The sequence below is a fragment of the Ordospora pajunii genome, assembly GCF_021821965.1.
Source record: "Ordospora pajunii strain FI-F-10 chromosome Unknown Cg_05E, whole genome shotgun sequence".
NCBI lineage: Eukaryota > Fungi > Microsporidia > Ordosporidae > Ordospora > Ordospora pajunii.
The window spans coordinates 17,244-44,955 of NW_026848124.1; the positions used below are offsets into that span (position 1 = coordinate 17,244).

Below are 27,712 nucleotides of genomic sequence, written 5' to 3' on the forward strand. Positions count from 1 at the left end.
TTGTACCAGAACTCAGTAAACAAAACGTTTTTATTCTAGAATATCCCAAGAAAGTCCTTGGTAAGCTGCCCTTTTGCATTCATTTGCTTGATAACATCCAATCCCCCTACAAACTCGCCCCTGATATAAACCTGAGGAAATGTAGGCCAGTTATTGAGCTCCTTCATCTTTCTGCGAACGTCTTCGTCTTGCAAAATATCAAAGTATACGATGCTGTCCATTGAAACACCCACATCAAGCAATGTATCAATAAGCGATCTGGTAAATCCGCACTTTGGATTCCTAGGAGACCCTTTGATAAAAACGACTATCTTATTTGGATCGATGACTCCTTGAATCCTCTCCACAACATCTTGATCTTTTGACTTTATGTACTCCTTGACTTTATTTTCAACGTCATCTAATACAGGCTGTCCGTTCAATACTAGCACAGGAAGCCTGGATACATTGAAATGCTTCATAAACGCATTCTTTAACTCATTGGACCCTCCGACATATGCTTCGACATATTCGATGTCAAAGGCACTCAGCTCGCCATAAAGTTTGTCTTCTTCGTTTTCATATGCTACAAACATTCCATGCTCCTTTAAATCATCAAACAGATCGTCTTCCATGCCTGGGGATATGCATATCTCTTTTATCCAAAATCGCGGCAATTTTACATTATATAATATGGCGTTGCTAAGTGCATTATATGCATGCATAAAGCCATGCATGCCATGGAATGAATTATTAGGCGCTTCGCATATCTAGCAATGTACGGCTCAGTCATCAGCATTGCTTTCTATTCTTTTGCGGATGCTCGGATGCAGCGAAACCATTGAGTTGTATAGAAACGTAGTGTCTATAACACATCCGTTGTCGAGGGTCAGCTTAAATAGTATCCTAAACAGATCGTCTTTGTATCCCTTATCCTTGACGATGCTGTCAGCAAATATTTCCGAATTCTGCGAATACAAGTTATAGAATGTATAAACTATCATCTTTACCATGCAAGCATACAAAACAGCCGTCAGGATAGTGAATGCTTCTGGCGACATGTCTGTGTTTCCAAGTGTTTCATGTCCAGATCTAAATATCCATGCAAGCATAAGCATTTCCAAAAACGTTATGAAACACTCAAGCAAAAGTCTTTTAAGCATGATGTTGTCTATTGAATGGCCTATCTCGTGGATCAGAATTACATTTAGATCTTCGGGAACTGTTTCTACTATTCCTCCATGAACTTCTATTCTTTTTGTATCTAGTACTCCTGCATGAAGAGCATTCATGGTTATTTTTTGCTTTGACGTGGCATAAACAGATTCATCGAGGTACTCGGACTTGAGCATGTGCTTTACATCGTCATTGAATGTGCTTATGGGTATTTTCATCATGGTGTCGCTCTGTTTGCCTGTGTATCCTGATATGCGAAATACAGCCTGGACACAGACAATAAGATAGCACAATGCAACAAACTTTAGTCCAAACACACTAAGAAAATACGCTACCAGATGCATTAGTAGAAAGATTTCGAGCACAAACATTAAAGGCACGATCCATGATGGAGAGAATTGCTTGAATGAGTATGATTTTTCTATAAATAAAGATTTGTATCCAAATAGAGTATCTATTAGTGTAATTGTAAAAAGCAGAAGCGCTGGCAATGCAACTTCTGGCGCTGGGACTTTGATTTTTTTGGAAATACCAATTATGCAATTTTTGAATCTGTCGGTAAGGAACAAAAATATGGCTAATGCATGGAATGTTATTAATTTCATTTTGCGGAGCAATTTGCATGACCTTAACTTGTATGCATTTTCTTGGCTTGTAAAGAACGAGTCTGTGCTTGTGGCTAGTTTGCCCATAGTAGACTCACGATCGAACCAAAGCGTCTTTTGTTTCAAGTGTTTCATACATGAGTGAATGAATACGAGTTCATGAAGCATGACGGCCTGTCTGTATGCAAAAAGAAGAGCCACAGCAAAACTAAGGCTGATCTTCATTGTGCGGATGTCGAGCTATGGATTTAAGAATGCCTGAAACCAATAAGAGTGATTTTAGATCCCTTGTGCTGTATATGTTTGAGACGATTATTTTGATAGGGCCAGGAGCAGAAATGTTTCCAATAGTAAACAAAAGGCTCCCGAAGGCGTGCATTCCGGTTGTTAACAATCCAATAATATATCACACAATCAGACTTTTGGAAAGTGTGTCTAGAAAGTTTGTTATTGTCGGGCTGGATGAAGAAAGAGATGCAGTATTGAGTGCAACTATATCTGCGACTAAGAAGCCTATTGAGTATGTAGGGATTGAGACGTATGATGGAACTGTTGCGTCTCTAATGGCAATTCGAGCAATAATCGAGTGCGAAGATGTGATAGTGTGCAAAGGAGACATAGTTGGAAGCATTAGCATTAAGGAAATGGCGCAGAAGTATTTTGAAAGCAAAAGGATGCTTATGGTGGCATTGCAGAATTCGAAGATGGAAGGCACATTGATAGGATACAGAGTAGACAATTTGATGTTTTATGCAATTAGTCAGGAGTATAAGATTCCATTTGCATTACTGAAAGATGGATTAACACTGACAAAGGATTATGATGTTGTTCCACTATATATGATGAAGAGCAATTTATTTGAGATGCTTGACTCGAGATTTTTTAGCTTTAAGCATGATCTGATGCCTAATCTTGTAAAAGAGCTTGGAATAAGCAATCCAGTAGGAATATACAGCCCAAGAAAGGGGGATCTGCATCATGTAAGAACAATTGATGACTATTTGGAAGTGAATGCATTGCTGAAAAAGCAGATTGCTAGCACGGGTGCAAAGCCAAGGATAGATGATACAAATACAAAATTTGTGAAGGAGTATACAAAGAGAAACAGCATAAAAGACATAAGCAATTTGATCGATGCAGAGGTTCAGATTGAAGAAGGTGCGATTGTTTTTGATTCAATCATAGGAAACAAATGTATTATTGGCAGTGGAAGCAAGGTTATGTGTTCGATTTTGATGAATGGCGTTAAGATTGGAAAAGGGTCGCGTGTTGAAGGGACACTGGTTGGATGCATGGTGAGTATTCCTGAGGGTAGCAAGCTGGTTAATTGCAAGGTCTCACCGGGATATGTGTTTTCCCATGCAGTATGTGCATCAGATGGTGTTTTTGGACGATAAATAAACGGAATAGATGTTAGTGTTTGGTATCATGCTATTGAGCAAGCAATCAATGTGAGAGGATTGAATAATGGATAGGCAATGGAGTCAGTTTGTATTGGAGGAGGTGCCGATTGTTTATGCATACTCTTCAAGGCATGTATAATTAGAAACTAGTAAGGCATTGAGTCAAGATGCTGTTGATATTGCATTATTAATGGGTTTGATGCTCACGCATATATTCTCGATGTGCAAAAAGTTGCAGCACCCAGGATTCCCGAGTGGTCTCCCGACTCAGTACTAACCAGGCTCGCACAGGCTTAACTTCGGAGATCTGACGAGATCCGGTGCTTTTCCGTGGATATGGCCGCAACTGTCAACTTCCACATGTCACATTATATACTACACCATAACCCCAACTCCATTTATTTATTATTCATCGCCATACTCTACCTCTGGCACATCTCGCATCGTCTCCATGTATATCCGTTCAAAGCCCCACTCACACGATCCTTGCTATCACATGTACTTCTCTTCATACAACTCGTCTCCTATCCTATGATACACCTCAATGCAAACCCCCGTTCCTTCTTCATTCATCTCATCAAAGTCAATAATTGCTTCTCCAACCGCCACAATCGACCTCCCAATTATGTTTACCAGCACCACGTCGCCCTTCTTGAACCTGCTTTTCAAAAGTTCCCTGTATTTCATCACTCCAGGAATCATGACATCAGCACCTCGGCTCAGTGGACCAACAGCACCCTCATCCAAAAAAACTTCACAGAACCTCTCTGTGCCTCTCTCCTCAAGATACCTTATCGTTGGGAAATACTTCCTGTTCAAGCAGAAAAGAATAGTATGCTTGCCTAAAGCTATAAGGGCCACCTTCTTCTTACTTTTGTACACCATGTACAACTCATCCTTGCTCAGCAACTCTTGGCCAATATGTTTGTTTATGTCCTTCTTTTCCTTCTTTCCAAGGCAACACGATGAGCTTATCTCTATCTTGTTAAACAGCCCCTTCATGTCCTCAAGGGCTACGTTTGCAGTAAATGCATCAATGCTCAGGTATTTACGACTGCCTGCACTCTGCAATTAGAATACAAAACACTTATGCAAATCATTTGATAATCGCAAACCCTCAACCATGGAAGACAACAAACCCAAGTCCAACATCTTCACAGATGAAGGTAGGCTGCCACAGGTTGAATTTGCAATCAAGAATGTTTCCAGGGCAGGAACAATAATCGGCCGTGTTTGTGTGGATGGAGTGGTGCTTATTGGAATTAACAAAGAGCCTACGAACGGATCTATAGAAAAGATATACCAGCTGAGCGATGATATCTACTGTGCACTCTCTGGATTGTTTGGAGACGCAATGAGCATTAAGAAATATGCGCAGATCAAGGCACAGGACACACTGGAGCGGTTTGGAGTAGTCTGCCCTCTTCTAACGCTTTGTAAATTTATTGGACAAAAAAAACAAGCATTTACGCAGTATGCAGGAACCAGACCGTTTGGTGTGTCGTTTCTATATGCCGGCGTCATTGAAAACCAATATGCACTGGCATCTACCGATCCAAGCGGTACAATAAACCGCTGGACGGCAATGTGCTATGGAGAGAATGAGGAATCGATCAACCGTGCTCTGAGTAATGATGTTCCTGACGAAGAGATGGACATGGAAAAAGCAACGTTCGAAATCCTCAAGGCTCTGGCGAAGGTCCAGGAATCGACACCCAAACAGGCCGAAAGAATGGAAATTTTACACTTCTCAAGCACCAGCAAAAGATTTTTGCAAAGGAACGAAATCCAAAGTGTTCTTGAAAGAATTAGCGCCAAATAACAGTAAATCTCTTGTCTTGCTATTTTCCAAAGCTTTGATGCTGTTTGTATTTGTATTTGAGTTTGAGCATTATTGATAGGATGGATACGCACATGTGTACATTCCCGCCAAAAACAAAAATAATAATGGGTGGAGGCCAGGCTGCAAGAAATGAAAGGCTACAAGGTATTCAAGAAGCCTTATCTTCTTATAGAAGATATCCAGAACAAGCACCAGCCATTCTATAAAGAGTATACGAATGGAAATGCCCCGAAACTACATCTAGACAGCCCGGCTCTTTGCTGTCCATACCAAGCGGCAAAGAGGTACAAACAACCTGGAAAAAGAAGGCAGACAAGAGAAGGATTTTGTGAAGTTTGCTATGTGAAGTTTAGCAACTATGAAGAGCATGTCAAGGATTTTGAGCATAGAGTGTTTGCAAAAGATAGCACAAACTACCGTAAGCTCGACATGTTTATTTCCACAACAGTGTTTGAGAAAATAGATCCATCAGAAGATTGCATTCCACAGTCTCCGACATTCAAGTTGACGCCAATCTCGAGCGGGCGAAGCTATGTAGGCTTCCGCCGCAGTGAGGACGAAAAGTGTGCACAAACATTGCATTTTTCGTTGGCGAGCACAGAAGGAGACATTCAGCAAGATACGATGCCTTTTGAGCATTTTATTGCAGAAGTATTTGATAAATAAGTCCTTATGATGTATGTTTCTATTTCTTGAGAGTATGTCTGCTCTATGCCGTGCGAGGTATCTGCAAGTTTAAGGCTAAGACGCTTTTTGCAGAGGATCTTTGTGGATGCAAATGCTTGAACCCATGAGAGAGCTGAAGTTCCATGAGAAAAAGCTTCTCAAAAAAGTAAACTTTTTGGAATGGAAGAGTACAAATACAGCAAGAGAGCATCTCGTTATGTCAAAATACCACTTAAGAGATAGAGAGGAGTATGTAAAGTACAATAGAATTGCTGGAAAGATCACCAAGATTTCGGAAGCACTGGCAAGACTGAAAGAAAGCGATCCTGTTCGTGCAAGCATTACCAGGAAGCTTGTCAATAAGCTCTACGGAATCGGAATCATCAAAAACAAAAAGCTTGTAGATTGCACAAAGGTCACGGTTTCAAGCTTCTGCGAGCGCAGACTGCCCATGATTATGAAGAACATGCATATGGTTCCAAGCTCAAAAGACGCAACGAGATTTGTTGAGCATGGGCATGTTAGGTTGGGATCAAAGATCGTTTATGATCCTTCGGCCATTATAAGCAAGGCAATGGAAGACTTTGTGTCCTGGGCTGAAGAGTCAAAGATCAAAAGGAAAATTGACGAATTCCATGGCGAACGAGACGATTACAAGTATGTTTGAAAGTCCCATTATGCATATGCCAATAATACATAGTAAACAATGTTTATAGAAGCTTAAATTGGATTATCTGAGTATATGATTCTATTTGATTCAACACACTGGCATAGCCCTAGATAACAATGGCAGATAATTGCTCGGTCGATATGAGGGACTATGAAGCTTACCTCGAAAAGAGCGTTGTGGTCATGCTGAGAGATAAAAGACATCTTTATGGCATAATGAAATCATTTGATCAATTTAACAGCATAACCTTGGATAAAGTTGTTGAGAGAATCTTTCATAACGGCAAGTATGCAGAAAAAATACATCAGCTATTCATTATAAGAGGGGAAAATATCTCAATCATAGGATTGGGCTGTTTTGACATTCCTTCAAACTTAAAAATGATTGACTTTGATGTGCTAATCAGTGAAATATCAGCATCAGCTCAAGATAATACGCATTCCACCATATGAGCAATAAACCATGTTTATTAACAATCATTCTTTTTTCAGGCTCAATCCGACAAAAACCCTTATTTCTCGTTTCTTATTTCCCTTATTCTTGTAGTAGATGCTATACTCCTTGTTATCTGTTCTCATTGTTCCACATCCTGTTATTGCCACTTTGGTGGTGTTGTCTTCTATATATCCACGGATATCTTCATCATAACACTTTTCCCAGAAAATCACAGAATCTGTTGTTCCAGATACCATACAGTGGAACTTCATATTCTTAGACAGCCCTATATTGCAATCAACCAATGCTTCACTCCTGAATACTTCGGGAAGGCAGATAATCCTGTGGTGGATTTTTGTGTTCCTGTTGAACTTCGGGACAAGCGTGATCACCACGCCCTCCTTCCCACCTATACTCGGAACAACTATTCTGGCCTTCCTCGATGTAATCACCTTGTATATTTCATAAACAACCTCTCCACTACTTGCCTTATAAACGGTAAATGTGTAGTCGTCAGGCGCATCCGTAAAAAATTCTATGTACAATGCGCCTTGATACACATCAACCTCCTTTCTAAATATCTTCTCTATAGGAGATGTCTCATATGCAATCGCAGACACAATTGACATGTACTCGTCTTGCTTTATCCTCAGCATAAATGCCTCGAAAAAATAGTTTGGAAACTGTATACATGCCGACTCATTGTAATAAAGCTCAACCTTTGATTTATAGCCATGTGTGTTATCTTCTATCTCATCAACCCTATACACAAAAACATCTTTGCCTTTGCCAAATCTCAAGTCAACAATGATTTGCTCTCCAAAATACGAATGCACAACAAAGTCATTCTCAACAGCTCTTCTAGATGCTATGCCCAGCCTATCTTGATGCACACCTCTCTCTTCACCATCCATTTCATCAATAAAAGCCTTGTTCTCAACAACAATACTTCTAATTGCACTTGTCTCCTCCACCACAGTGTATATTTCACTATATTCAGAAAACAGTTTCATTCGAACCTCATCTTGCTTTAAAACTCTGTATATACTTTCAGGAATTGCTCTGGTGCATATGCTTTTCAAAACGTATTTGGACGTATGGATATCTGCAATTATATCCTCAAATATCTCTACAAGCTCGGTTGTTGACTTGTCTCTAGCATTAGGGAGCTCAAGCTCATTCTGCTCCTTGTCTGTTTCACATACTTCGTTATCTGCGTCACACAAATCTGAAGATGATTTGAAATAGCTAAGTGCAGCTTGCTTTGAAAACTTAATCAGTCTGTACAATGATGCTAGCCCTAGCGAAGTAAAAGGCTTCAGCTCAAGCTTACTCTTCATCTTCGACATCCTTCTCTTGCTAATCATAAGCTTCCTCGTTGTTACATACTGGTAAACATACAACACCTCCTCAGATATCCTGAACGCAATAAATTCAGGACTTCCAGGATCGTTCCGTTGGAATATAATTCCATTCTTCATCACTATCCTCACAAACTCATATCTTTCTTCATCAAAAGCAACTTCTACCAGCGAAGACTCAGAGCTAAGCACAAGTAGCGTCCTCATTCCCTTGAATCCAGAAATGACATCCGAAAACATCTCCCAATTATACAGGAGGCTCATAACTCTGCTTTCCTGAACAGACAGGCTCTTGAAAAATCGGTTGTCTCCATAGAAGCGGGATGTTTTGAGCGAAACCTGCGGAATAACAAAATGTGAGCAATATATCCTTTCACTTCCATTAATGAAATATCCTATTCTCCTATACACTATTTCATCTTCAACCTCAACTATCTTATAGTCCATCAGAGTATACAGGTTGATTCCCTCGGATATCTTCTGAATCTCAGCTGCAAAGTTGTTCGGTGTCACCTTCTCAATCGAATGCAACACATCCTTGATCGATGGAATCACAAATGGAAGATATTGCTCGTTCCAGTAAGGATACACCATCGTTCCAAAAACGGCCTGCCTAATATATCTCTCAATAAACTTCGATATTGACTTTCGGAATCCAAGCTTTCCCTGTGAACTTAGTATTCCAGACTCCACGGCAATAGCCAGATCAGGCTTCGAAAGAAAACAATACTCATATCTTGTATCATAGCTCTTTGATGGCATCTTCACAAGCACATTCCCTCTTATTCCACCAATATTCACTACTACCTTCAGGAACACTTTTCTGGGAAGCTCTAAGCTCAGCGAAATTTGAAATCCTCCTTTGTAATCAATCCCAAAAACCACCTGAAGATTCTCAAATGCCTTTCTTGATGTCTCCGCTTCGTTACCATGCTCATCATTACACTTAACAGATTCTCGTGTATTCATATGAGACTCTGCATGCATGAAATACATGTCCTTTTGTTCATTATTATTCCGATTTGCATCATCATATCTTCTTTTACTGATCTCTGCCCCATCGATCACATTCTCGAGCCCATTACTAAGCATTTCCTTATCTGCTTTGCACATCCCATTCACCGAATTCCTTATGTCAATCTCCGTGGCGCTTCTTGGCAGGTGCTTGAATGCATCTTCATCAAGACCAAGATCTTTCTTGATTTCTTCTCCAAGCGATGACAGCTTTTCGACATCTTCCATATTCACCTCTTCATTACTGCAGATCGCCATTCGCCTTACATCTTCATCAGACACCACCTGCACACTGCTCACATAAGGTGCTTCACTTCCCAAAACAATATCTGACACCTCGATGCTTTTGATATACTTGTTCATCCCCGATGACTCAACTTTCTTGAGTATCACCGACTTTACCTTCAGCTTCACAGCATGCGACTTCGACATCTCCACATAAAGCCTTTGCAGCATTGAGTTCATCCAATGCACATCAACACATCTGTGCATGCTTTTAAGAACCGCATTCAATTGCCCTGTGCTTATGTCCACTTTCTTGCTTCTCTCAGCAATTGTCAGCATTCTTTTCCTATACGCCTTCCCAGCTACAAAAGGAATCAGGCAAAATGCAAATGGAAAGGATAAAAGCCCAGCTATAAAACCTGCTACAAATACAAGCATCCCAGGGGCGCTGCTCTCTCAATTTATCCGCCATATACATAAATAAATCCGCACATACACTTATTATACAATCAGTAAACAAACACATTCATGCCAACAAAAATAGCAACATACACATCGTCTATGAAAATACCATCTACACTCTTCATTGAAGGTGTTCTTCTACAGAACACACAGGTCAAATTGTCATACATCCACGTCCAATTCATAGATAATCTGCATTCCGCTCAGCTGGATCAGTTCTCAGACATCCTTGCTCTGGATGGAGCCCACATTCCTGTGCACAGCATCGAGGAAATATCACTGTCATACCACAAATCAATAGTTTGGAGCAAAAACATAATCGAAGCAGTTGTCTCATTCATAAACCATATGCAAGGCACTCTGTCAACCAATTATATTGTTCTCTGCACTAATCAAGGTATGGAGCTGAAAGAAAGGTCATGTGATGCAATACACACCAAATCTCCATTCACTCCACCACACACACTCCAGCACCTTTCAGATTTCAATTCATCCCACTATCTGCATTCTAGATTTATCAGCTTGCATAGACAGAAGAAAAAACCAATAGAAACAATATTTACTCGTTTGAATAAAGCAAGCCAAAAACACTGCAGCATAGATTAAAACATTAAATAAATACCATCATGCACAGTATAGCCATACTTCAAAAAGTATCTTGCCGACCTCACCAGCAGTCAAGCTGTTAACCATACTTGGAAAACGAAAACGATCCATCTGTACCTGACTCATCCCTATCCTTCTTTATTTCCCTTCTCAAGCACTCCTCGCCAGTCTTCCCTACTTCAACTCCAGATATCCATTTGCATTCATCAGGATCAATTATACTTCTATCCTCGCTTTGTCTAGGCTCATCATTTAAGCTATCAATCACTATGTTCTTGTCCTGCTCTTGACTGATTTTCTTCATCACAGACTCTAAATCCTCACTCATAACAGAAGAATAATCAACCAGACCCACAATCCTTTCAATTCCATTCCTAATCATCGTGCCAAATGCCTCCCTGTCTCCTTTCACAAAGTCATCTAAGCTTTCACAAAACCTTGATTTGCTGAGTATACCAAACTCCACATTCTTGAGACAATCCTCAAGTATTTGTGCTATCCCAATCTTCTCTCCTCTTGCATGTACCTTTGATTCATTACCATCTCGAGACTTTCTAACCAAACTTATTGCATCTTGAGGATTCGCAATCATGTTCCTCAGCAAATCGCTCACCTTATGTCTATTCACCACACATCCTTCGCCAATCTCAACCCTTAATCTTACAAGCGGAAAATCATTCACAGCGCCAGATGATCCGTCCTTCTCAATCAAAGAGATGCTCCTTACAATCGCGATCCTATTTGGTTCAAATCCCTCATATCTACTTCTTTTTGCACTTTCTTCTCTATAAACCTTGCTTTCTGCACACCGATCGTCATTGCCTAGCCTGCCAAGCATTTGCTTCACTTTCGCCTCCACAATTTCCTCTGCATTCTGCTTTCCTTCGATCTTCAAATTCCCAATCGCCAGCGGCCTTACACTACGCAGCTTTATTTGCTCTACTGCCACATCCCTATCAACATCCAACACATATATATATTTGTCATAACATTCTGCTTCAAGAAACGATGTTCTTACAGTAGATCCCGGCTGTATCACCATACTTCTCCCCTTGCACTTGCTTATCAAACTCTCATGCTCATGCCCATACACTATAAGATCAAAAAACCCTTCCTCAAGCTTCTCACTAATCTGCCCCTTCTCCCTTACAACTCTGTTCTGATGCACAACAAGAATATTATACCATCCTTCATCATCAGCTGGCTTCTGAAACAAAACTTTCCCTTCAGCAAACATCTTGTACAATCTCCTCTCCTTAATATGGCCTAATCCATACACCGCCACCTTCCCTTCCTTCTCCATCAGCAATGGTACTATTTCTATAACATCCAGGCGCCCGTGCTTTCCTATATAATTCACAAGCTTTGCACTCTCTAATATATCAATCGGTGAAACCATGTCAACTCCGCTTGGATCATCGTGGTTCCCGTGAATAATCACAACAGGGATAGATACGCTGATGCTTGGATCCTCTGTATTCAAACGCACATTAGACTTAAGCTCAGATCGCTTCTCTCCAAAACAATACTTTCTAAAAAGGCCAACCGTTTTGCTGAGACATCCTCGCGATGGTCTGTTATCGTGGAATAGATCTCCTCCCTGCAATATCATGTCAACTTTCTTTTCATTTGCAATCATCAGTATCTCCTCAAACGCACGATAGCTATCGTCCCCTCTTATTGGGTCATTCTCCTTAAATCCAAGATGATTGTCAGATGTTATCAGGATCCTCATCCTTGGGTGCAACAAAAATGCTCAAATATACTCAAACCACATAAACTTTCAAATTCATTCCTGCATCGTCTCCTCATCTTTCGAATCATCATCAGAGCTCATACTTCTAATAATCTTCAATATCCACTCTCTATCATACTTAAAATACATCGCACAAGGGTATAACTTATTCCTATACATGGACTTCTCAATCAAGCATCGCATCATCATCAACCTCTAGAAAAACAGGCACCTCCTTCCCTCTTCCTACAATATGTCTCTTTATCTTCCTAAACATCATCTTGTCCTCTTCATCAATCATAGACAGCGACATCCCCATCCTTTGCCTTCCTGCTCTACCGCATCTGTGTATATACGTCTCAATCGTACTAGGAAACTCATAGTTCACTACAAGATCAATGTCCTTGATATCAACACCCCTTGCTCCCAAGTCTGTGGCTATAAGAACCCCTGGTGCACTATCCATCCTCTTCACTGCATTTCTTCTTTCATCCATGCTCTTCTTCGAATGCAGCACCACAGATTCATTAATCCTTCGGTTGAGATAGTCACACATTCGGATCGTATTGCAAAATACAATCACCTTCATTCCCTGCCTTCCACTGTCGGCCCCTTTCTTCCCTGTATCCACCAAATGATCCCCAGATAATATTTGCCTGAGAACCTTGAGCCTTTCGCTCCTCTTCACATACTCAAAAAATTCGCATACATTGCTACTTACAGAAGCATCCCCAATAACAATCCTTGCTATTCCAGGATACTCAAAAGGCGTTGCAGAAAACAACCCTACTATTCTTACCTCAGCCACATTCAAAACATACTCTGCATCTTCCTTCAGCCCATACGACATCACCTTATCAACTTCATCAATAACCAAATAGTCAATCTTCCCAAAGCATCTCGCCTCCATCAACTCTCGTAGCCTTCCAGGTGTTCCAACAACTACCGAAAACCCATCAGAAAGCTTAAGCCTCTGAATATCTACGCTAGATCCTCCCGTCACCTCAACGATCCTGAGAGAGTCCAGTGAAAACTTTGCAAATAGTTTGGAAACCTGTCCAACAAGCTCTCTTGTCGGAACAATCACAAGCAGCCGAGAAAACTCTTCCTGCAGAATCTTCACATACGGCAAAACATAAGATAAAGTCTTTCCGCTACCTGTCTCCGAGGTTGCATTGAAGCTCTGTTTGGCAAAAATATATGGAATAACAATCTTCTGGATGTCTGTAGGATTCGTAGGTAGTATCGACATATCAAATCCATTCGGCCATGCATCCAACGGTATAATCTCGACACTCGATGCAATCTTCAGTAGGCTTTTCCTTCGATCTGCTTCAATCGCATGTTCTTCATTCACACTCTTACTTGTCTTTGTATCCTCGTGTAGCTCCTTCTCCACTGCTCTCATGTTGATCTTTTCAATGATTTTGCTTTTCAATCTCTTCAGTATGTGCTCTTTCTCCATCAAGGCTTTTGCTTTTTATCATCAGAATATCAATCTCAAAGATAGTTTAATCATTTTGACATCGAAAGCTGTTTAAACAGCTCAGAAAGCTTTTTATCATCAGGCGGATAGCTAATGTAATCCCGCGCAATGTCAAATATCACAGGAGCAAAAGGCACCTTTATAGCTGGATCTTTGGGCTTCAGAGACTCCTCCAATTGCTTCATCAATCCCGCCTTCAAATACTTCTTGGGAACATTGGAAAAGTCTTCTCTTGCCTGTACAATCTGCCGTTCCAAGCTTTTAAACATCGTCGGAACAACAAATGCATCAATCATCTCATCATTCTTCAAAAACACTATCAGCTCTTCAATCCTTGCATAGTATGTCCACAAACTCTTCGTGTCCTCAAGTGCTTCATCAATATACTTCGAGTCAACCAAGTTCTCCCTCAAAAACATCTTTAGATCCTCAAACGCCTCTTGCAGCACCTTCACTTTCTTTCCAATGCACAGAACCTTTGTAGGCCTCTTCTCAATCAACAAAAATAACTTTCTTTTCGCTTCCTCCACCTTGTTCACTCTTCTTGCCACCTCTGCATCATATCCTCTACTCTCAAAAACCGCTCCTGCCTGAAACGCCCTTCTTTCTGCATCTGTATCAAACCTAAGCTCAATATCATGCCACATCTCCTTCACCTTTAGCACTGACGTATCGACATTGTAAGGTGCATGCTCAAGTATTCCATCTATCTGATCCAAAAAACTTTTGAACTCCACCAGCCTTTCTCGTAGATCCATAAAAACACCCGCATCAACATCTCCAGCTCCTATCATTCCATTCATAAGATTTCTGTACATCTCCCCAAACTCAGATGTATCTTTCCTCAATATACGTAAATTGCTCTTCAGAAACTTCACAGACCTAAGCATCAACGACTTGCATACATTCGACTCAAGTTTATACACGCCCATCCTCCTGTTGCCTGCATCCCTCAGCTTCACTTTCAAATAATTCTTATATCCAGCGTAATTCTTTGCAGAAAACCTGTTTTCGTTTCTCATTGCCTCAATAGCCCCAAACTTCTCCTTGAAGGCTTCCATGGGACCAACTTTTTTTCCTTTTTTATGCAGCTCAATGCAATTGCATATCATATATCATATCTCTCAGCAATATTCTATCATGCTGCAGGCCATCCCACCTTCTGACTGCCAAGCAATACAACCATGCACTGTCAAATACATCTCAAGCTCAAACGCACAATCCAATTAAAAACCTGCAGTCCTAAGATGTTGCATCGTACTATGCAGAATCACTTCCAATGAATAGTCGTTCTTGTATTCGGCGCACAAGCAAAAGCCTTGCCTCAGCTGGCATTTAAATACACACGATATTCCGTAGACAGCCTAAAACTCTAGTATCCAAAAGACTCTCCCCCCTTCCTAAGATCAGACACTGCGTGGATCGTTCTATTCCCATTGCTTCTTTTGAGAAGAATACCCTGTACAGATGTAAATACGGTGTTCTCGAGCGATTTTTCTATTACATGGCCTGAATCAACAAGATATTGCTCAACCGGCCCTGCAATGTCGTGCTCTACAAAAGTAACATCTGGAAATAGATGGTTGTGCATTCGTGTCGTCATTATTGCTTCCTTCAGGTTCTTTCCAGTAGATAGATGGAACAGGGTCGATACAATAGACGTGGGTATTCGTATTCCGCCAGCCGCTCCCAGCACAAGCAGCTCATCGCTTTTCGACAAAATAACCGGTGACATTGATGAAAACGGCCTTTTTCCTGCATCGAGTGCATTTGCAGATCCTGCATTGGCATCGTTGTGCTCAGGAGCCTGAAAGTCGTCCATTGTGTTGTTAAATACAATTCCTGTTTCTGGATCCATGAACTTTGCGCCAAACTCAAAGTTTATTGAGCTTGTCAGCAGAACCGCCATGTCATCCTTGTCCACTACATTCATATGTGTGGTTCCATGGTCCTCGACTCCGTGCTTCTTCATTCCGTACTCTTTAGCATCTAGCACTTTATCAAGGTCTATTTTCTTATATATCTGCTCTGCTATCTCCTTCGATGTTATTTCATTCACCATATCCTTCCAGTTCTCAAGAAATTCAGGGTCTGCAAGCTCTCCTCGTCTGGCCATCATGAACTTGAATATCTCAATAAGCAGATGCAGATTTCTGAACTTTCCCGTCTGTATGTCATCTGCAACCAAGCTATTGAGATTGTACTTCTCAAGTATGTTCAATGCTTTCAAAACCAATGGCCCGCTTGTGGGAAGATTTGTTGTGTATACCTTGTAGTCGTGGTATCTTCCTTCAACCACGGGCCTGTGTATGGACTTATACTCCTGCAAGTCGCTCTTTGCAAGCACCCCACCCTGATTGTTAACAGCCTTCACAATTGAGTCGGCAAGGCTTCCATTATAGAAGTCATCTGGGTTGTTCATGATCATCTCCAAAGTTTTTGCGTAGTTTTCGCGTACTACAACATCTCCTTCCTTGAGAAGCTCATTGTTGCGCATGTATGTGCTTCTTAATCCCGGATCGATTGCTATAAACTCTTTAAATTTGTTGATTCTTTTTACCAGCTGGCTGCTTGCAGGAAAGCCCTTTGCTATTTGTATGTTTTCTTGGAACAGATTCTTCCATGGAAGCTTTCCATACTTCATGTGTGCCTCATAAATCCCATGCACTTCACTTGGAACACCCACACTCAAGCCACCTACCTTTGGTCCATTCCGTGCTTCATAGAGCACTTTGGTGCTGAGCCTCTTTGGCGCAACTTCTCTGAAGTCTATCATGTCTACAGCGCCTTCCTCGCCCGGCTTCTTTATAAGCATAAATCCTCCACCTCCGATTCCTGAAGAAAACGAGTTTACTATCCCAACACATATGGCAGATGCAACAGCAGAATCGACTGCATTCCCGCCCTGCATAAGCACTTTGACTCCCAATCTCGAGCACATTGGAACCTCCGTATTGCATGCTCCGTTAGAATATACCTCAAGAATGCCAAAGTCCGGGTTTTCAAAGCTATTCATTTCTTGTGTCGACGCCATACATGACACGAATAGTATAGCAGCAAATCCCAGCACATTCCTCATTGTTTTGCATTGCATGCCGTTATTTATCAAAACACTTTGAAACATGTAGATGTGTACTGGAATCATATACAGCATCATCTGCTTATTTCATCAGGGAGGCTGTGCAATGCAACCCCAGCAAATGCCAAGGATTCCAATCAATCCTCCAGCAGAGTTTGAAAAGGTACGAGGCTTTCTAGAAAAAGTTGAAGCAGAAATGAGAAGGCTTGAGAACGCACCGCCAGCGCCTAGAACCCAAGAAAACTTCTGGCCAATCTTCCAGCTACATCATCAGCGAACCAGACACATCTACAATCTTAATGCCAAAGGAGAGATAAGCAAGGATTTGTACAGATATCTTTCGGAAAACATGTTTGTTGATCATGGCCTAGCTTGCTATTGGAAGAAGATGGGCTATGAAAATCTGTGCTGTGTTAGATGCATACAGCCTACGGATAGCAAGCGTGGGAATGTATGTGTGTGTAGAGTGCCCCAAAGAAGCATCGATGCGGATCAGGTTGTTAGATGTGATAATTGTGGGTGTATGGGATGCTCTGGATACTAATATGCAACGGCATAATTCGAGCAATGCGGATAGATTTGCCTATTAGCTGAGTGGATAGCTAGCATGCATCGATGTCTGCAATCAGTGGAGTATTTGTAGGCTGCGATGTTAAAACCTTGTTTCACAAGACAAATAAGATGTTGCACGAAAAGGCAACAAGAAGGTGTGATGCTTGCCAATAGAACCCTGGAGTATAGAAGAATGGCAAGGATAAACAGCTTGAAGTTTGCGCCAATTTCAATGGCAGGCATGCGAAAGTCCTTGAGTGACACAAGGGAAAGCATTTCGAAACTTGGAGTTTTGCAAGAGAGGCATGGCCTGCCTTCGTTTACAACCAGAATAAAAAAGCAAAAGGAAATCGATGATCTGAAAAGAAGCATAGCAGAAAGCATAGCATGCAGCGAAAGAAAGATAGAAAGCCTGGCTGGGTATACAAACTCGAAATGTCTTTCTGAAAGCATGGGAGAGTACTTTTCGGCTCAGTTGAGGGCAATAATACACGACTACAGAAGCATACAGCAGGAGTTCTTGAAGAAGATGGATCTACATGATGAGCTTGAGCATGAAGAGAATGAAAGTTTAGACGAAAAGAACATGGTGATGGTCGAAGCAGTGAAGGATCTTAGAAAATCAATATACGACCTTACGTCTATTCTTCTAAACATGAGGATGGCAGTAGGACAGCAGTCGTTGCAAATAGACAGACTGGATTTCTATTTTGATTCGATAAATTTCTATCTTGAAAGCACAAACAATGAATTGGAAAAGATCCCAGCAACACATGGAAAACTCAAAGACAAGGTCATGTATTCAATGCTGGCCATGTCGACTGTTCTTACACTAATGAGCCTCATTAAGATGGTTAGAAATAGATGATTATGCAAAGATTCCATACTGGATCTGATGAATAAAACCCTGAATTATTGATGTTATTTTCGGTGGGTTTTGTGTGTCCTGATGAAGAAGTTGAAGGGTTCAAGAGCAGATGAGGGGGTTGGGCTTACTTTCTACACTGCTCTCGAAAGTAAATGTGTATCATATGAGGAACTGGTAAAGGCAGTGAAAAAGAGAACGCTGCTTCTAAAGCATGCTGATGAAGATCGTGCATTAAAGCAGCGATCGGGTGCGAATATTGCAGACGATGCGATTTCGCATTTTCTGTGTAGGATGGTGTATTCTCAGACACAGTGGGCAAGCGCGTGGTTTGTGAATGCAGAGACGAATCTTTTTCGTGCAAGACTTACAAACGACATGCCGGGAGCAAATGTGTTTTTTTTCAATGATATACTACCTTGCATGAGCAGGCTGGATACTTCTAATGGCGCTTTGTTCGTAGGTGCCAGGAGCATGTATGATCCAGATTCAAGGCATGCCCTGGATGAAACTCCTCAGGACATTTTTGTGCACTTTACCAAGGTGATTGATCTTGTTGGCAAGAGGGCTGTTACACTTGAGAATGGATATGCCAGGCTCGATGAGCAAGGAATTCAGTCTGTTCTTGTGAATGAGTTCAGGAGATATTTGGAGATGAGAATGTGTGAACTGGAGGGCATATTCCATAAAGATCCAGATGAGAGAATGGGAAAGCTTCTATCGGAGGTAATGGCGAGTGCGCCACCAAAACAACAAGATACTTCTGAATTTTCGTTACCTACCTCAGAAAGATATTTTCCTCTGTGCATCCAAGGCATAATGGCAAAGCTGAAGAGCAACAAGCATCTGAAGTACAATGACAGGCAAATTCTCTGTCTTTTTCTCAAAGACTGCGGAATGAGCATTGATGACTCAGTAGAGTTTTTCCGTAGTTCATTCAGCATTGACAAGGACACATTCAGCAAGGACTACCTGTATTCAATAAGGCACAATTATGGGCTTGAAGGTAAACGGGCAAATTATACATGTTTCAGCTGTGCAAAGATGTCAAACACAGTCAATGAACTGAAAGCAAGCAGCTGCCCGTTTGTTGGAAATGAGGCATATGTAAGGCAGCAGGCTCAAATGCATCAGATTGACATTGAAGATGTTATGAAGGCAGACACGTTTGGAGGCAGGTGCACAAGATTTCTTGAAAGGTTAGTTTTGCGAAGGCAAGAGAGAACAATAACAACGCCGGTAAGATATTATTTCGAATGCCGGGGAGAAAGAGGCAGAAGCTAAGCTCTGAATGAAAATGTGGATGCTGGAAGTTTGTGAATAGGATGCATGTGTGTTTGAGGCAATGTAAAAGATTGCGTCAAGCCCATGTGAGATGTGTGAGAATGTTTACTCTCTTAGGGTAAAGTATTTGAAGAAACTGGAGAAGTATCCTTTCAAGTCTGATGAGGAAGCAGGTGAGCTTGGGATGAAAGAGTATGTTGTAGATTATGAAATGGATGCTATTGCATTAGAAACGCCGTTTTCAATGAAGTCTACCGAAAGGAAGGCAAGTGTGGAGACGCAGGAGAGTGTAGGTGGCGGCGAGGATTGTTTTTCGTCCGAATCGTCTGGAGAAAGCACGGATTCGGAGGACTTTATCGGAGACGTCTGTTTTGAGATTGACCTGTCTATCCGAGGCAAGGAGATAGCTAGGGATTCGCCGATCAGCATTATTCAGGGACGGAAGTATGGACTGGTTGGACGGAACGGAATAGGAAAAACGACTCTTCTGAAGGCAATCAGAAAAAGGAAGTTTGGGATTCCAAAAGGACTCAAGATATACATGATAAGGCAGGACTCGTTTGTCGATGCAACGGTTGAGGAGTTTGTGGGAGTGGATGCAGGAAGAATATTGAATGGGCTTGGATTCAATAAGGAGATGATTGTAAAGAACATGCAGGATCTAAGTGGGGGATGGAGGATGAGAGCACATCTTGCAAAGGCAATAAGCGTGAATCCTGGGCTTCTGCTTCTTGACGAACCCACAAACTACCTGGACATCAAGGCGTTGAATTGGCTTGAAAAGAAGATATCTGAGCTGAAAACTGTTATCATTGTATCGCATGACAGGAATTTCCTAAACAACACCACAGAGATGATTCTGCACCTGAATGATTTGAAGATAGACGTTTATAAAGGAAATTACGAAAGCTTTGTTAAGCAAAGGAGCGAGAAGATGGCTTCTGCGAAGAGAGAATATGAGAACCAGCTTACAGTCAGAGAGCACATGCAATCATTTATTGATAGATTCAGATATAATGCAAAAAGAGCATCTCTTGCTCAAAGCAAGATAAAGGCGCTTGCAAAGATGCCGGTATTGATACCGCCTAAGCAGGATCCTGTGATAAGATTTTCGTTTTCATCTGCATGGTGTCAGGGACTGCTTGTTGAGTTTTCGAATGTTTCTTTTCATTATGGCAAGGCAGGATCGCCCGATAAAAAAACGATCTTTGCTGGATTGAACATGAAGATTGATTCTGGCTCACGGATTGTGATTGTGGGCAGTAATGGGCAAGGCAAGAGCACATTTTTGAAGATATTGGCTGGGAAGCTTGAGGAAGCCGAAGGAAGTGTGGTGAAGAATTCGCATTTGAAAGTGGGATACTTTGCACAGCATCACGTGGATAATTTTGACGTAAACGAGAATGTATTGGATCTGATGATGAAGAGCTATACCCTGGAGGAAAGCAAGAAAGCACTTGCATCGTTTGGACTGAATGTTGAGAACCAAAGGATTGGAAGTCTTTCTGGAGGGCAGAAGAGCCGTCTTGGATTTGCACTAGTGAACGGGATGAAACCTAACCTGTTGATTCTTGACGAGCCTACGAATCACTTGGATATGGAATCGATTGATGCATTGGCCGATGCCCTCAGGAGGTTTGAAGGAAGTGTAGTGTGTGTAAGCCATGACTTGAATTTTGTAAGCTCGGTGTTTAAGGAAGTGTATGTGTGCGAATCTAGCAGCATCAAGAGGTTTTATGGAGATGTGATTGAATACAAGCAAAAGCTGGGTGACTGATGCAGCTTTACTTTAGAGTTTTTTGCTTGGCTTATATACTGTTTGGATTGGACTCTGAACGTTTTATTGTGTCCTCTGGCACTTTTGAGGAGTCGATTGCCCATTTCTTGTGGTGAGGAAGCTCGTTCCTAAAGTGCTCTGGTGTGAGGAGTAATTCAAGATGTTGCTTGATTTCTTGGAATTTCTTTTTGTTCATAGCATACTTGAATTAAATATCTTATATGTTTAGTGTGAGTATAAGCCAACCTATCAATTTGATGGAATGAAGCAACACATATGATTTATATATGGCGAATCAGAATGTGAGTGTTTTCCAGCTGATTGTGCAGTTTGCTAGCAATGTGGATTTGTTTGTTTGCAGCAAGGCTGAAATAAGAAGTGGAGCTTGTTGGAATGTGATGATGCCTGTGTGTATTTAAAAACAAATGTGCGGAACCCCAAGGATGATTAGGCAAATAGTTAATGTCTGTGTAGCATTTGTTGTTTTTTACAATGTTCTTCAGGCATTCAAGGCTTCCAAGGATGATAAGAAGCTTTCAAGGAGATACAGCAAGTGTTTTATGGTGATTTCTGTATTTCTTGTGATTGACAATATGTTTTCGTTTGTTTTGAACATTGTTCCGTTTTATCAGCTGTTTAAGCTAATAGTTATTGTCTGGATATCAATACCTGCATGCACAGGAGCAGTGTTTGTATACAAGTTTTATGTACAAGGGATTTTAGAGAAGCACGAAAGTCAGCTTGACGAGACGATTGAGAATGTAAAGACAGTTGTGTCTAGATATTTCAGTGAATGCTATGGCAAGGCACAGAAAAGATGTTATATGAGCAAAGACGAGAAGGCAAAGCGTGAGATCATGGATGATGAGGCCGGGGAGCAGCTGAAGGACGAAGAGAATGCAGGCAATGCGGATGAGTCTGAGCTTTCTGCGATTGACTCAACTTCTGCCAATGAAGAGAAGGCTGTGCCTGAAGCAGGGTTTAAGTGATAGAGCGGGTCCTTTATGGATGTGGATAATAAGTCTGAAGGCAAATAAATGAATGTCTTGTGTATGTTTTGCTGTTGATATGAGTTGGAATGATTTTGGCACCCCAATAGATGGGGATGGTTGAAAAGATCACGCATGCGGCACGTAAAGTGATTAGAAATGGAGTAAAGAAACTGAAGAAAGGAACGAAGTTTATTGTTAGAGGCCGGAAAGGAGGGATCAGTGAGTTCAGTGATTATGGAGAGGATGAGGATTGTGAAAGCAAATTTGAGCAGCATGAAGACAGAGTCAATCATGAAATGGTACATCAGGATATAGCTGTGAACTATGAAATGATTAATGCCAGAAGCTTTAACAGGCCTGTGTTTATAGAGATGGGACAAGAAGCTACTGGGGCTGAGCTTGGATTGAAAAAGATGGGGAATGAAGTGCTGTTTCTGTATGACATTGATGATACGCTGTACCATAGATCGAATGGGCTCCTTGAGAAGGAAAGAATGTTTCTGAAGCAGAAGTATATTTCTTTGAATGAAGGAGCAACACATGATATGTTTGAGAAGCATATGATGATGTCTTATCTTTACTCGCACATGTTTAATGAATACGGAGGCATTTCTCTTGAGGAGTATTGGGTGCTGCTTGCTGAGTTTGACTATCTTCAGTATGTTTCCCCGGATCCAAGCCTAAGGAGTTTTTTGTTGTCTATGAACAGTGTAAGGAGATGCTGCTTTACGAATGGGCCAAGAGACAGAGCGGAGAGCATTCTTACGAAGATGGGCCTGCTTGATTGCTTTGAAGCAGTGATATGCATAGGGAAGTATGACACTACGTTCTGCTGTAAACCAAGAGATGTATCTTATGAATTTGTCACACGTGTGCTGGGTGTTGATACACCTGAGAATGTTCATTTGTTTGATGATTCGGAAAGCAATGTGGCTAAAGCCAGAGAGATGGGATGGAAAGGTTGGCACATTACTGGCGATGATCACATCATAGATGTTTCTTTGAATGCTCTTCGCGCCGTGCACACAGCCAGAAATTCTCTGATGGACCTACAGAGCATAGAAGACTTGTGCAAGCTTTATTCATCTTCATCAACGCATAAATTTGATATCAGTTAAAAGCTCAGATATGTTTGAAGTATTTAAAATATTGTTTATTGATATCAAGTATACATCAGGAAAGCAGGCTTGGCTTTACTATTTCTGCATTGTTGTTGACAAAGTGAATTGGCCTGACAGTTTCGAGGATGTCTTCGTATAAATAGTTTCTTGATTGTTCGAATCCGCCTGGGGCTTCTCCCTTTGTACATCTTTTTTCAATATCTATTTTTGCCTGTAGAAGATTGAGTGTTTTTTTTGCATCTGTATAGAAGTTGTGTATGTAATCAAGCAATACATAGATAATGTGATTGCTAAGAGTTATCACAGTATTTGGATTGCTTTTGTATGTTCCTAGTATTCGGTCGAATCTTTCATCCACAAAAGATCGCAAGTATGCAGAGTATGCATTTTCTGCACTATTCAATTTGCTTTTACTGTGATATCGAGTGAGCTTATGCCCAGTAAAGCAATCGATTGCTGTAGTATATATATCGTATATTCCTATTGAGTTCAATGAATCATCGTATGCAATCATGGGCTTCTGCACAAATAGCCGTAGATGCTTTAGATAGTGGCAAACAAGAGCTCCTTGCTCATAACTAATGCCATACATCTTGCACCTTTCTTCAGATGGCTTTGCATCAAGAATCTGATTGATAACACTTCGCAGTTTTACAAAAAGAAATTCTCCTAAGCACACACCTTTTCTTGTGTTGAACGAAATCAGCCGATCTTTTCGTGAAACCAATCGATCTTCCCAAGCCATCTCTGATGCTTGTATCTCTAATTCACAGCCAGAGTCTTCTTCAGGCACATCTTGATGATCCATGATACACTTTGGGTTTTCTTTCGTTTCCATACTACACTTCTCTTCACTATTTCCATACAGACTGAATAGTTTTGCATTTGCATCATCTATTTTTGCATTTTGTATCAAATCATCATACTTGCAACTATCTAGATTTGCTTTATGCACACATGAATTCGCTTCTGCATGCATTTCTTTGCTGCCTGATCTCAGTGAGATCAGTATTGCAATGCATGTCCAGACTACTAGCACTATAAGCAACAATGCAATCGCTGCTATTTTATGCTTTCGCGCCATGCTTTATCAATGGGACCGTATCCAAAACATTATTTCATCTTGATTAGAATCTAAAAAGATTGTTTAATCCCATTTGGACTTCCCATTAATATATCCTTCGACAATCAAATGGCAGTCATCAACATGAACTCTCACCTGCCTCATGCTATCTCTTTCCCTAATCGTTACCATCCTATCGCTTGCAAATCCAGGATCAAACGTAATGAAAAACGGAATCCCAAGTTCATCGCATGATGCATACTTTCTCCCAATGCTGCATGAACGCTCATTGACTTGCACCACAAATCCCTTTTCAGACAGATACCTTTTTATTCTTTGAATATGCTCATTATACTCATCTGAGTAAATTAAATATCCAATTGCACACTGAATGGGCGCAATCATCGATTTGAACCTAAATACCGGCTTCATGTCCTCTCTGGAATAGAATGAATGCTCTATCAATGCATACAAAATGCGCCCAACCCCAAACGAAGGCTCCACCACGTCCGGAACCACATTCTCAACATGTACCATCCTCTTGCTCTTCAAACACTCCACATCAACATCATGCCCATCGCACTCAAACTTAACATAGGATCTTCCTTCAAAGCAAGCCAAATTCTTCTCAATAAACTCCTGGGATGCCGACAAAACAATCTCCTCAAGCTCTCCAAACTTCTCTCGAAGCTTAGGCCCCCACTCTTTTTTATTCAGCTTCAGTACCCATTCGTCAACTTCCCTTGGCTCAGCTAATCTTCGCTTGCTTCTCAAGCTAATCCCCGACATCTCTTCATGGCACTTAAGATCATAGCACGACCTGTCTGCTATTCCAACACACTCAACCCATCCATGAGATGTGTATATTTCTGCATCCCAGCAGTCCTTTGCATAATGTGCCATTTCATCCTTCTTATGCTGCCTGAACCTAACCATGCTCATATCCACCCCCAGCTCTTTCAAAAACAGTGCTGTCCTTCCAATGAAGTATCCAATAGTCTCATTAAACACAATCCCTAACCTTACTGCATCCTTCAATGCCATCTCTACATCTTTGTCTCCATATAGCAATCTCAACACAAGATCTCCAACAGACGAAAACTTCGGATGGTTTTTTTCATCCTCAAACACAAAATGCTCGATCTCTGCCTGTTCAAACTCCCTCACCCTTATCAGCCCTCCTCTTGGGCTGATCTCGTTTCTATATGCCCTTCCAATGGATGCCGATGCAAATGGTAGACTCTCATTGTTGTACTCATAAAGCTTCTTGAAATTCAAAAACTGCCCCTGTGCTGTCTCAGGCCTCAAAAACACCCATTGGTCCCCTTTGTATCCTATCTTGGTTCCAAACATAAGATTAAACTGCTGAGACTGCCTGAGCTTGTTTCCAGATACTCCTCTGATGTTATACTTCTCAATCGTTGCATCTACCTCTTCACATGTCATACAATCAACCCTCCTAATGTCATTGGCAACCTCATCTGTTTGCTCCATCTTCTCCAGCACTGCAGAAATCAGATGGTCTGCTCGGAAACACTCTCCAGACTCTTCATCAAACACAAGAATGTCGCAAAATTTATCCACATGCCCGCTTGCATTCAGAACACTGTATGGCAGCATTGCCGTTGTATCTATCTCTAGCATGTCTTCTTCAACCACAAAGTGCTTTCTCCACAAAGACAGCATGTTTGCCTTCAAAGACAGCCCTGGCGGCCCAAAATCATACAGGCCTGACACTCCGCCATATATGTGTGCTGACTGTGCTATGAAAAATCTTTTCTTAAGAATATGCTCAATCTGCTGCTGATCAAACTTTCTCATTTAAGGGATACTCTATGCATGCGTGATATTAAACAAATCGGTCCTCGTGCTTGAGCCCTTGCATGAATGATCTAGCCTCAAGAATATCAAGGTATGAGTCATTGGATTTAGAGTCATACTTGAACAACACAATACAGAGATACGAAGAGTTCATACTTGAAGCCGAAAAGCACAAGGCAGCCAAAGTTCATCACGAAATAGACACTGAGATACTGAAGATATTTCTAGTTAATAGCAATTCCCTGCTTGATATCCTTGATGCATATGAGGAGTCGTATATGGTCATTTCAAGCATGATTGACTTGTCAAAACAACTCCTCAGGTCCCGCCTGAGCATATGCGAGGAAGATGCAATTGTTGACAAGGAACAGGTCAGCAAGTTCAGGGCTATTCTTGAGAATTTTAGTGAGGATGCAGTTGTGTTTGCCACTGATGAGCGATTCCTTGTTCATTTCAGCACATTCAAGGAAAAGTGTGGGGAGAAGTGCATATTGGTTCTTACGAACGACATTCTTCTAATAGGTATACTACAGCAGGGACTCAAGAAATACAAACTGCTGAATGCATACAGTTATGCAATTGTACGCATGGATATCAGGGGGAGTACACTTAGAGTGAAGGTGGATCCTACAATATACGAGTTCAGCAGCAGTATGAAAAGTGTCGAAAAGACATTCAGGGTTTTTGAGGAACTAACATACAAGTATAAAAAGAAGCATGAAGACACGATTAGAACAGTCATTGACAAAGACATGATCGAATATCTGGCATTTACAGAGCAGTATGAGCTTCTGAGGCCGGGCGAGCTTGCTGAAGGCTGTCCTAAGAAGATGATGTTTTATAGCAAGCAAGAGATTGTGAAATATCTTTCCGTACTTGCTGAGTCCAAAGACGATGCATCGGCATGCTTGTATTCCTTTCTTGAAAGCAGGTTCAAGGATGGAATACGGAAGATCAACCAAATACAAACTCTTGATGGGTTAATTGCAGATGTGTTTGCATACTTCAGGGAGTTTTTTGATGAGCAAGATGCACTTGTACGGGATTTGGAAACAGTTTCGAGCATAAGGAGAAGCGGAATCACATTGCTGATAGAAAGACAGCTGCTTGAGTGCTTCAATGCATTTGAGCACAGAATATTCAACAAATCACTCGATTCAAGCCAATCAGGGCATTACATAGAACTTATCATGCAGAACCTTAAATTCTCAGGATGTAACTTCTGCTACCTCATGGATAGCTTTATTCAGAAAAATGAAGACCATAAGCTACGATGCATAGACAATGCAATGAAGGAAATAGAAAAAATCATTAGATCAATAAAAATGGAATAAGATCAGAGGGCTTAAGGCCTAAATCCATTCTTATGCATATTGATATTGCATTCCAGAAAGACTAATTAAACACACATCATATAGCCTTCACTTCATTCAAGTGCATAAGTTACACTTGTGCAAAATACAATATACATTACCAAGGCTTACCATCAAAG

The 27,712-nt window shown here is 41.1% G+C and overlaps 23 protein-coding genes and 1 non-coding gene across 24 annotated transcripts; 13 read left to right on the forward strand and 11 right to left on the reverse strand.

Moving 5' to 3' along the window:
* Nucleotides 1–35: 35 nt before the first annotated feature.
* Nucleotides 36–614, reverse strand: HK407_05g10120 (putative glutaredoxin; the record flags this gene model as incomplete). Its single annotated transcript, XM_060420988.1, has 1 exon — nt 36–614. The coding sequence occupies one exon, from the start codon at nt 612–614 to the stop codon at nt 36–38; it is 579 nt and encodes a 192-aa protein (XP_060276803.1).
* A 150-nt stretch (nt 615–764) lies between these two features.
* HK407_05g10130 (putative peptidase M48 domain-containing protein) lies at nt 765–1,985 on the reverse strand (the record flags this gene model as incomplete). The annotated part of the gene is made up of 1 exon (XM_060420989.1): nt 765–1,985. The coding sequence occupies one exon, from the start codon at nt 1,983–1,985 to the stop codon at nt 765–767; it is 1,221 nt and encodes a 406-aa protein (XP_060276804.1).
* A 29-nt stretch (nt 1,986–2,014) lies between these two features.
* On the forward strand, nt 2,015–3,157 carry HK407_05g10140 (uncharacterized protein; the record flags this gene model as incomplete). Its single annotated transcript, XM_060420990.1, has 1 exon — nt 2,015–3,157. The coding sequence occupies one exon, from the start codon at nt 2,015–2,017 to the stop codon at nt 3,155–3,157; it is 1,143 nt and encodes a 380-aa protein (XP_060276805.1).
* A 235-nt stretch (nt 3,158–3,392) lies between these two features.
* HK407_05g10150 lies at nt 3,393–3,507 on the reverse strand. The gene has a single exon (XR_009601707.1). It is a non-coding gene; the product is annotated as a 5S ribosomal RNA (ribosomal RNA).
* A 148-nt stretch (nt 3,508–3,655) lies between these two features.
* Nucleotides 3,656–4,165, reverse strand: HK407_05g10160 (uncharacterized protein; the record flags this gene model as incomplete). Its single annotated transcript, XM_060420991.1, has 1 exon — nt 3,656–4,165. One exon carries the CDS (start codon nt 4,163–4,165, stop codon nt 3,656–3,658), a length of 510 nt encoding a protein of 169 aa, XP_060276806.1.
* A 121-nt stretch (nt 4,166–4,286) lies between these two features.
* HK407_05g10170 (proteasome) lies at nt 4,287–4,985 on the forward strand (the record flags this gene model as incomplete). Its single annotated transcript, XM_060420992.1, has 1 exon — nt 4,287–4,985. One exon carries the CDS (start codon nt 4,287–4,289, stop codon nt 4,983–4,985), a length of 699 nt encoding a protein of 232 aa, XP_060276807.1.
* A 150-nt stretch (nt 4,986–5,135) lies between these two features.
* Nucleotides 5,136–5,672, forward strand: HK407_05g10180 (DBF zinc finger domain-containing protein; the record flags this gene model as incomplete). Its single annotated transcript, XM_060420993.1, has 1 exon — nt 5,136–5,672. One exon carries the CDS (start codon nt 5,136–5,138, stop codon nt 5,670–5,672), a length of 537 nt encoding a protein of 178 aa, XP_060276808.1.
* A 112-nt stretch (nt 5,673–5,784) lies between these two features.
* HK407_05g10190 (uncharacterized protein) lies at nt 5,785–6,339 on the forward strand (the record flags this gene model as incomplete). The annotated part of the gene is made up of 1 exon (XM_060420994.1): nt 5,785–6,339. The coding sequence occupies one exon, from the start codon at nt 5,785–5,787 to the stop codon at nt 6,337–6,339; it is 555 nt and encodes a 184-aa protein (XP_060276809.1).
* A 119-nt stretch (nt 6,340–6,458) lies between these two features.
* On the forward strand, nt 6,459–6,794 carry HK407_05g10200 (putative LSM domain-containing protein; the record flags this gene model as incomplete). The annotated part of the gene is made up of 1 exon (XM_060420995.1): nt 6,459–6,794. One exon carries the CDS (start codon nt 6,459–6,461, stop codon nt 6,792–6,794), a length of 336 nt encoding a protein of 111 aa, XP_060276810.1.
* A 24-nt stretch (nt 6,795–6,818) lies between these two features.
* Nucleotides 6,819–9,815, reverse strand: HK407_05g10210 (uncharacterized protein; the record flags this gene model as incomplete). Its single annotated transcript, XM_060420996.1, has 1 exon — nt 6,819–9,815. One exon carries the CDS (start codon nt 9,813–9,815, stop codon nt 6,819–6,821), a length of 2,997 nt encoding a protein of 998 aa, XP_060276811.1.
* Nucleotides 9,816–9,905: 90 nt separating this feature from the next.
* On the forward strand, nt 9,906–10,445 carry HK407_05g10220 (uncharacterized protein; the record flags this gene model as incomplete). The annotated part of the gene is made up of 1 exon (XM_060420997.1): nt 9,906–10,445. One exon carries the CDS (start codon nt 9,906–9,908, stop codon nt 10,443–10,445), a length of 540 nt encoding a protein of 179 aa, XP_060276812.1.
* Nucleotides 10,446–10,524: 79 nt separating this feature from the next.
* Nucleotides 10,525–12,180, reverse strand: HK407_05g10230 (putative calcineurin-like phosphoesterase; the record flags this gene model as incomplete). Its single annotated transcript, XM_060420998.1, has 1 exon — nt 10,525–12,180. One exon carries the CDS (start codon nt 12,178–12,180, stop codon nt 10,525–10,527), a length of 1,656 nt encoding a protein of 551 aa, XP_060276813.1.
* A 187-nt stretch (nt 12,181–12,367) lies between these two features.
* On the reverse strand, nt 12,368–13,645 carry HK407_05g10240 (DEAD/DEAH box helicase; the record flags this gene model as incomplete). Its single annotated transcript, XM_060420999.1, has 1 exon — nt 12,368–13,645. The coding sequence occupies one exon, from the start codon at nt 13,643–13,645 to the stop codon at nt 12,368–12,370; it is 1,278 nt and encodes a 425-aa protein (XP_060276814.1).
* A 50-nt stretch (nt 13,646–13,695) lies between these two features.
* HK407_05g10250 (uncharacterized protein) lies at nt 13,696–14,778 on the reverse strand (the record flags this gene model as incomplete). The annotated part of the gene is made up of 1 exon (XM_060421000.1): nt 13,696–14,778. One exon carries the CDS (start codon nt 14,776–14,778, stop codon nt 13,696–13,698), a length of 1,083 nt encoding a protein of 360 aa, XP_060276815.1.
* A 260-nt stretch (nt 14,779–15,038) lies between these two features.
* Nucleotides 15,039–16,823, reverse strand: HK407_05g10260 (gamma-glutamyl transpeptidase; the record flags this gene model as incomplete). Its single annotated transcript, XM_060421001.1, has 1 exon — nt 15,039–16,823. The coding sequence occupies one exon, from the start codon at nt 16,821–16,823 to the stop codon at nt 15,039–15,041; it is 1,785 nt and encodes a 594-aa protein (XP_060276816.1).
* Nucleotides 16,824–16,866: 43 nt separating this feature from the next.
* HK407_05g10270 (G10 protein) lies at nt 16,867–17,289 on the forward strand (the record flags this gene model as incomplete). Its single annotated transcript, XM_060421002.1, has 1 exon — nt 16,867–17,289. The coding sequence occupies one exon, from the start codon at nt 16,867–16,869 to the stop codon at nt 17,287–17,289; it is 423 nt and encodes a 140-aa protein (XP_060276817.1).
* A 201-nt stretch (nt 17,290–17,490) lies between these two features.
* Nucleotides 17,491–18,165, forward strand: HK407_05g10280 (uncharacterized protein; the record flags this gene model as incomplete). The annotated part of the gene is made up of 1 exon (XM_060421003.1): nt 17,491–18,165. One exon carries the CDS (start codon nt 17,491–17,493, stop codon nt 18,163–18,165), a length of 675 nt encoding a protein of 224 aa, XP_060276818.1.
* An 81-nt stretch (nt 18,166–18,246) lies between these two features.
* HK407_05g10290 (DNA primase) lies at nt 18,247–19,446 on the forward strand (the record flags this gene model as incomplete). The annotated part of the gene is made up of 1 exon (XM_060421004.1): nt 18,247–19,446. The coding sequence occupies one exon, from the start codon at nt 18,247–18,249 to the stop codon at nt 19,444–19,446; it is 1,200 nt and encodes a 399-aa protein (XP_060276819.1).
* A 91-nt stretch (nt 19,447–19,537) lies between these two features.
* HK407_05g10300 (ABC transporter) lies at nt 19,538–21,223 on the forward strand (the record flags this gene model as incomplete). The annotated part of the gene is made up of 1 exon (XM_060421005.1): nt 19,538–21,223. The coding sequence occupies one exon, from the start codon at nt 19,538–19,540 to the stop codon at nt 21,221–21,223; it is 1,686 nt and encodes a 561-aa protein (XP_060276820.1).
* A 443-nt stretch (nt 21,224–21,666) lies between these two features.
* Nucleotides 21,667–22,212, forward strand: HK407_05g10310 (putative TB2/DP1 protein; the record flags this gene model as incomplete). Its single annotated transcript, XM_060421006.1, has 1 exon — nt 21,667–22,212. The coding sequence occupies one exon, from the start codon at nt 21,667–21,669 to the stop codon at nt 22,210–22,212; it is 546 nt and encodes a 181-aa protein (XP_060276821.1).
* A 110-nt stretch (nt 22,213–22,322) lies between these two features.
* On the forward strand, nt 22,323–23,333 carry HK407_05g10320 (uncharacterized protein; the record flags this gene model as incomplete). Its single annotated transcript, XM_060421007.1, has 1 exon — nt 22,323–23,333. The coding sequence occupies one exon, from the start codon at nt 22,323–22,325 to the stop codon at nt 23,331–23,333; it is 1,011 nt and encodes a 336-aa protein (XP_060276822.1).
* A 55-nt stretch (nt 23,334–23,388) lies between these two features.
* HK407_05g10330 (uncharacterized protein) lies at nt 23,389–24,420 on the reverse strand (the record flags this gene model as incomplete). The annotated part of the gene is made up of 1 exon (XM_060421008.1): nt 23,389–24,420. One exon carries the CDS (start codon nt 24,418–24,420, stop codon nt 23,389–23,391), a length of 1,032 nt encoding a protein of 343 aa, XP_060276823.1.
* Nucleotides 24,421–24,483: 63 nt separating this feature from the next.
* Nucleotides 24,484–26,220, reverse strand: HK407_05g10340 (putative tRNA synthetase; the record flags this gene model as incomplete). Its single annotated transcript, XM_060421009.1, has 1 exon — nt 24,484–26,220. One exon carries the CDS (start codon nt 26,218–26,220, stop codon nt 24,484–24,486), a length of 1,737 nt encoding a protein of 578 aa, XP_060276824.1.
* Nucleotides 26,221–26,282: 62 nt separating this feature from the next.
* HK407_05g10350 (uncharacterized protein) lies at nt 26,283–27,554 on the forward strand (the record flags this gene model as incomplete). The annotated part of the gene is made up of 1 exon (XM_060421010.1): nt 26,283–27,554. The coding sequence occupies one exon, from the start codon at nt 26,283–26,285 to the stop codon at nt 27,552–27,554; it is 1,272 nt and encodes a 423-aa protein (XP_060276825.1).
* Nucleotides 27,555–27,712: the final 158 nt, after the last annotated feature.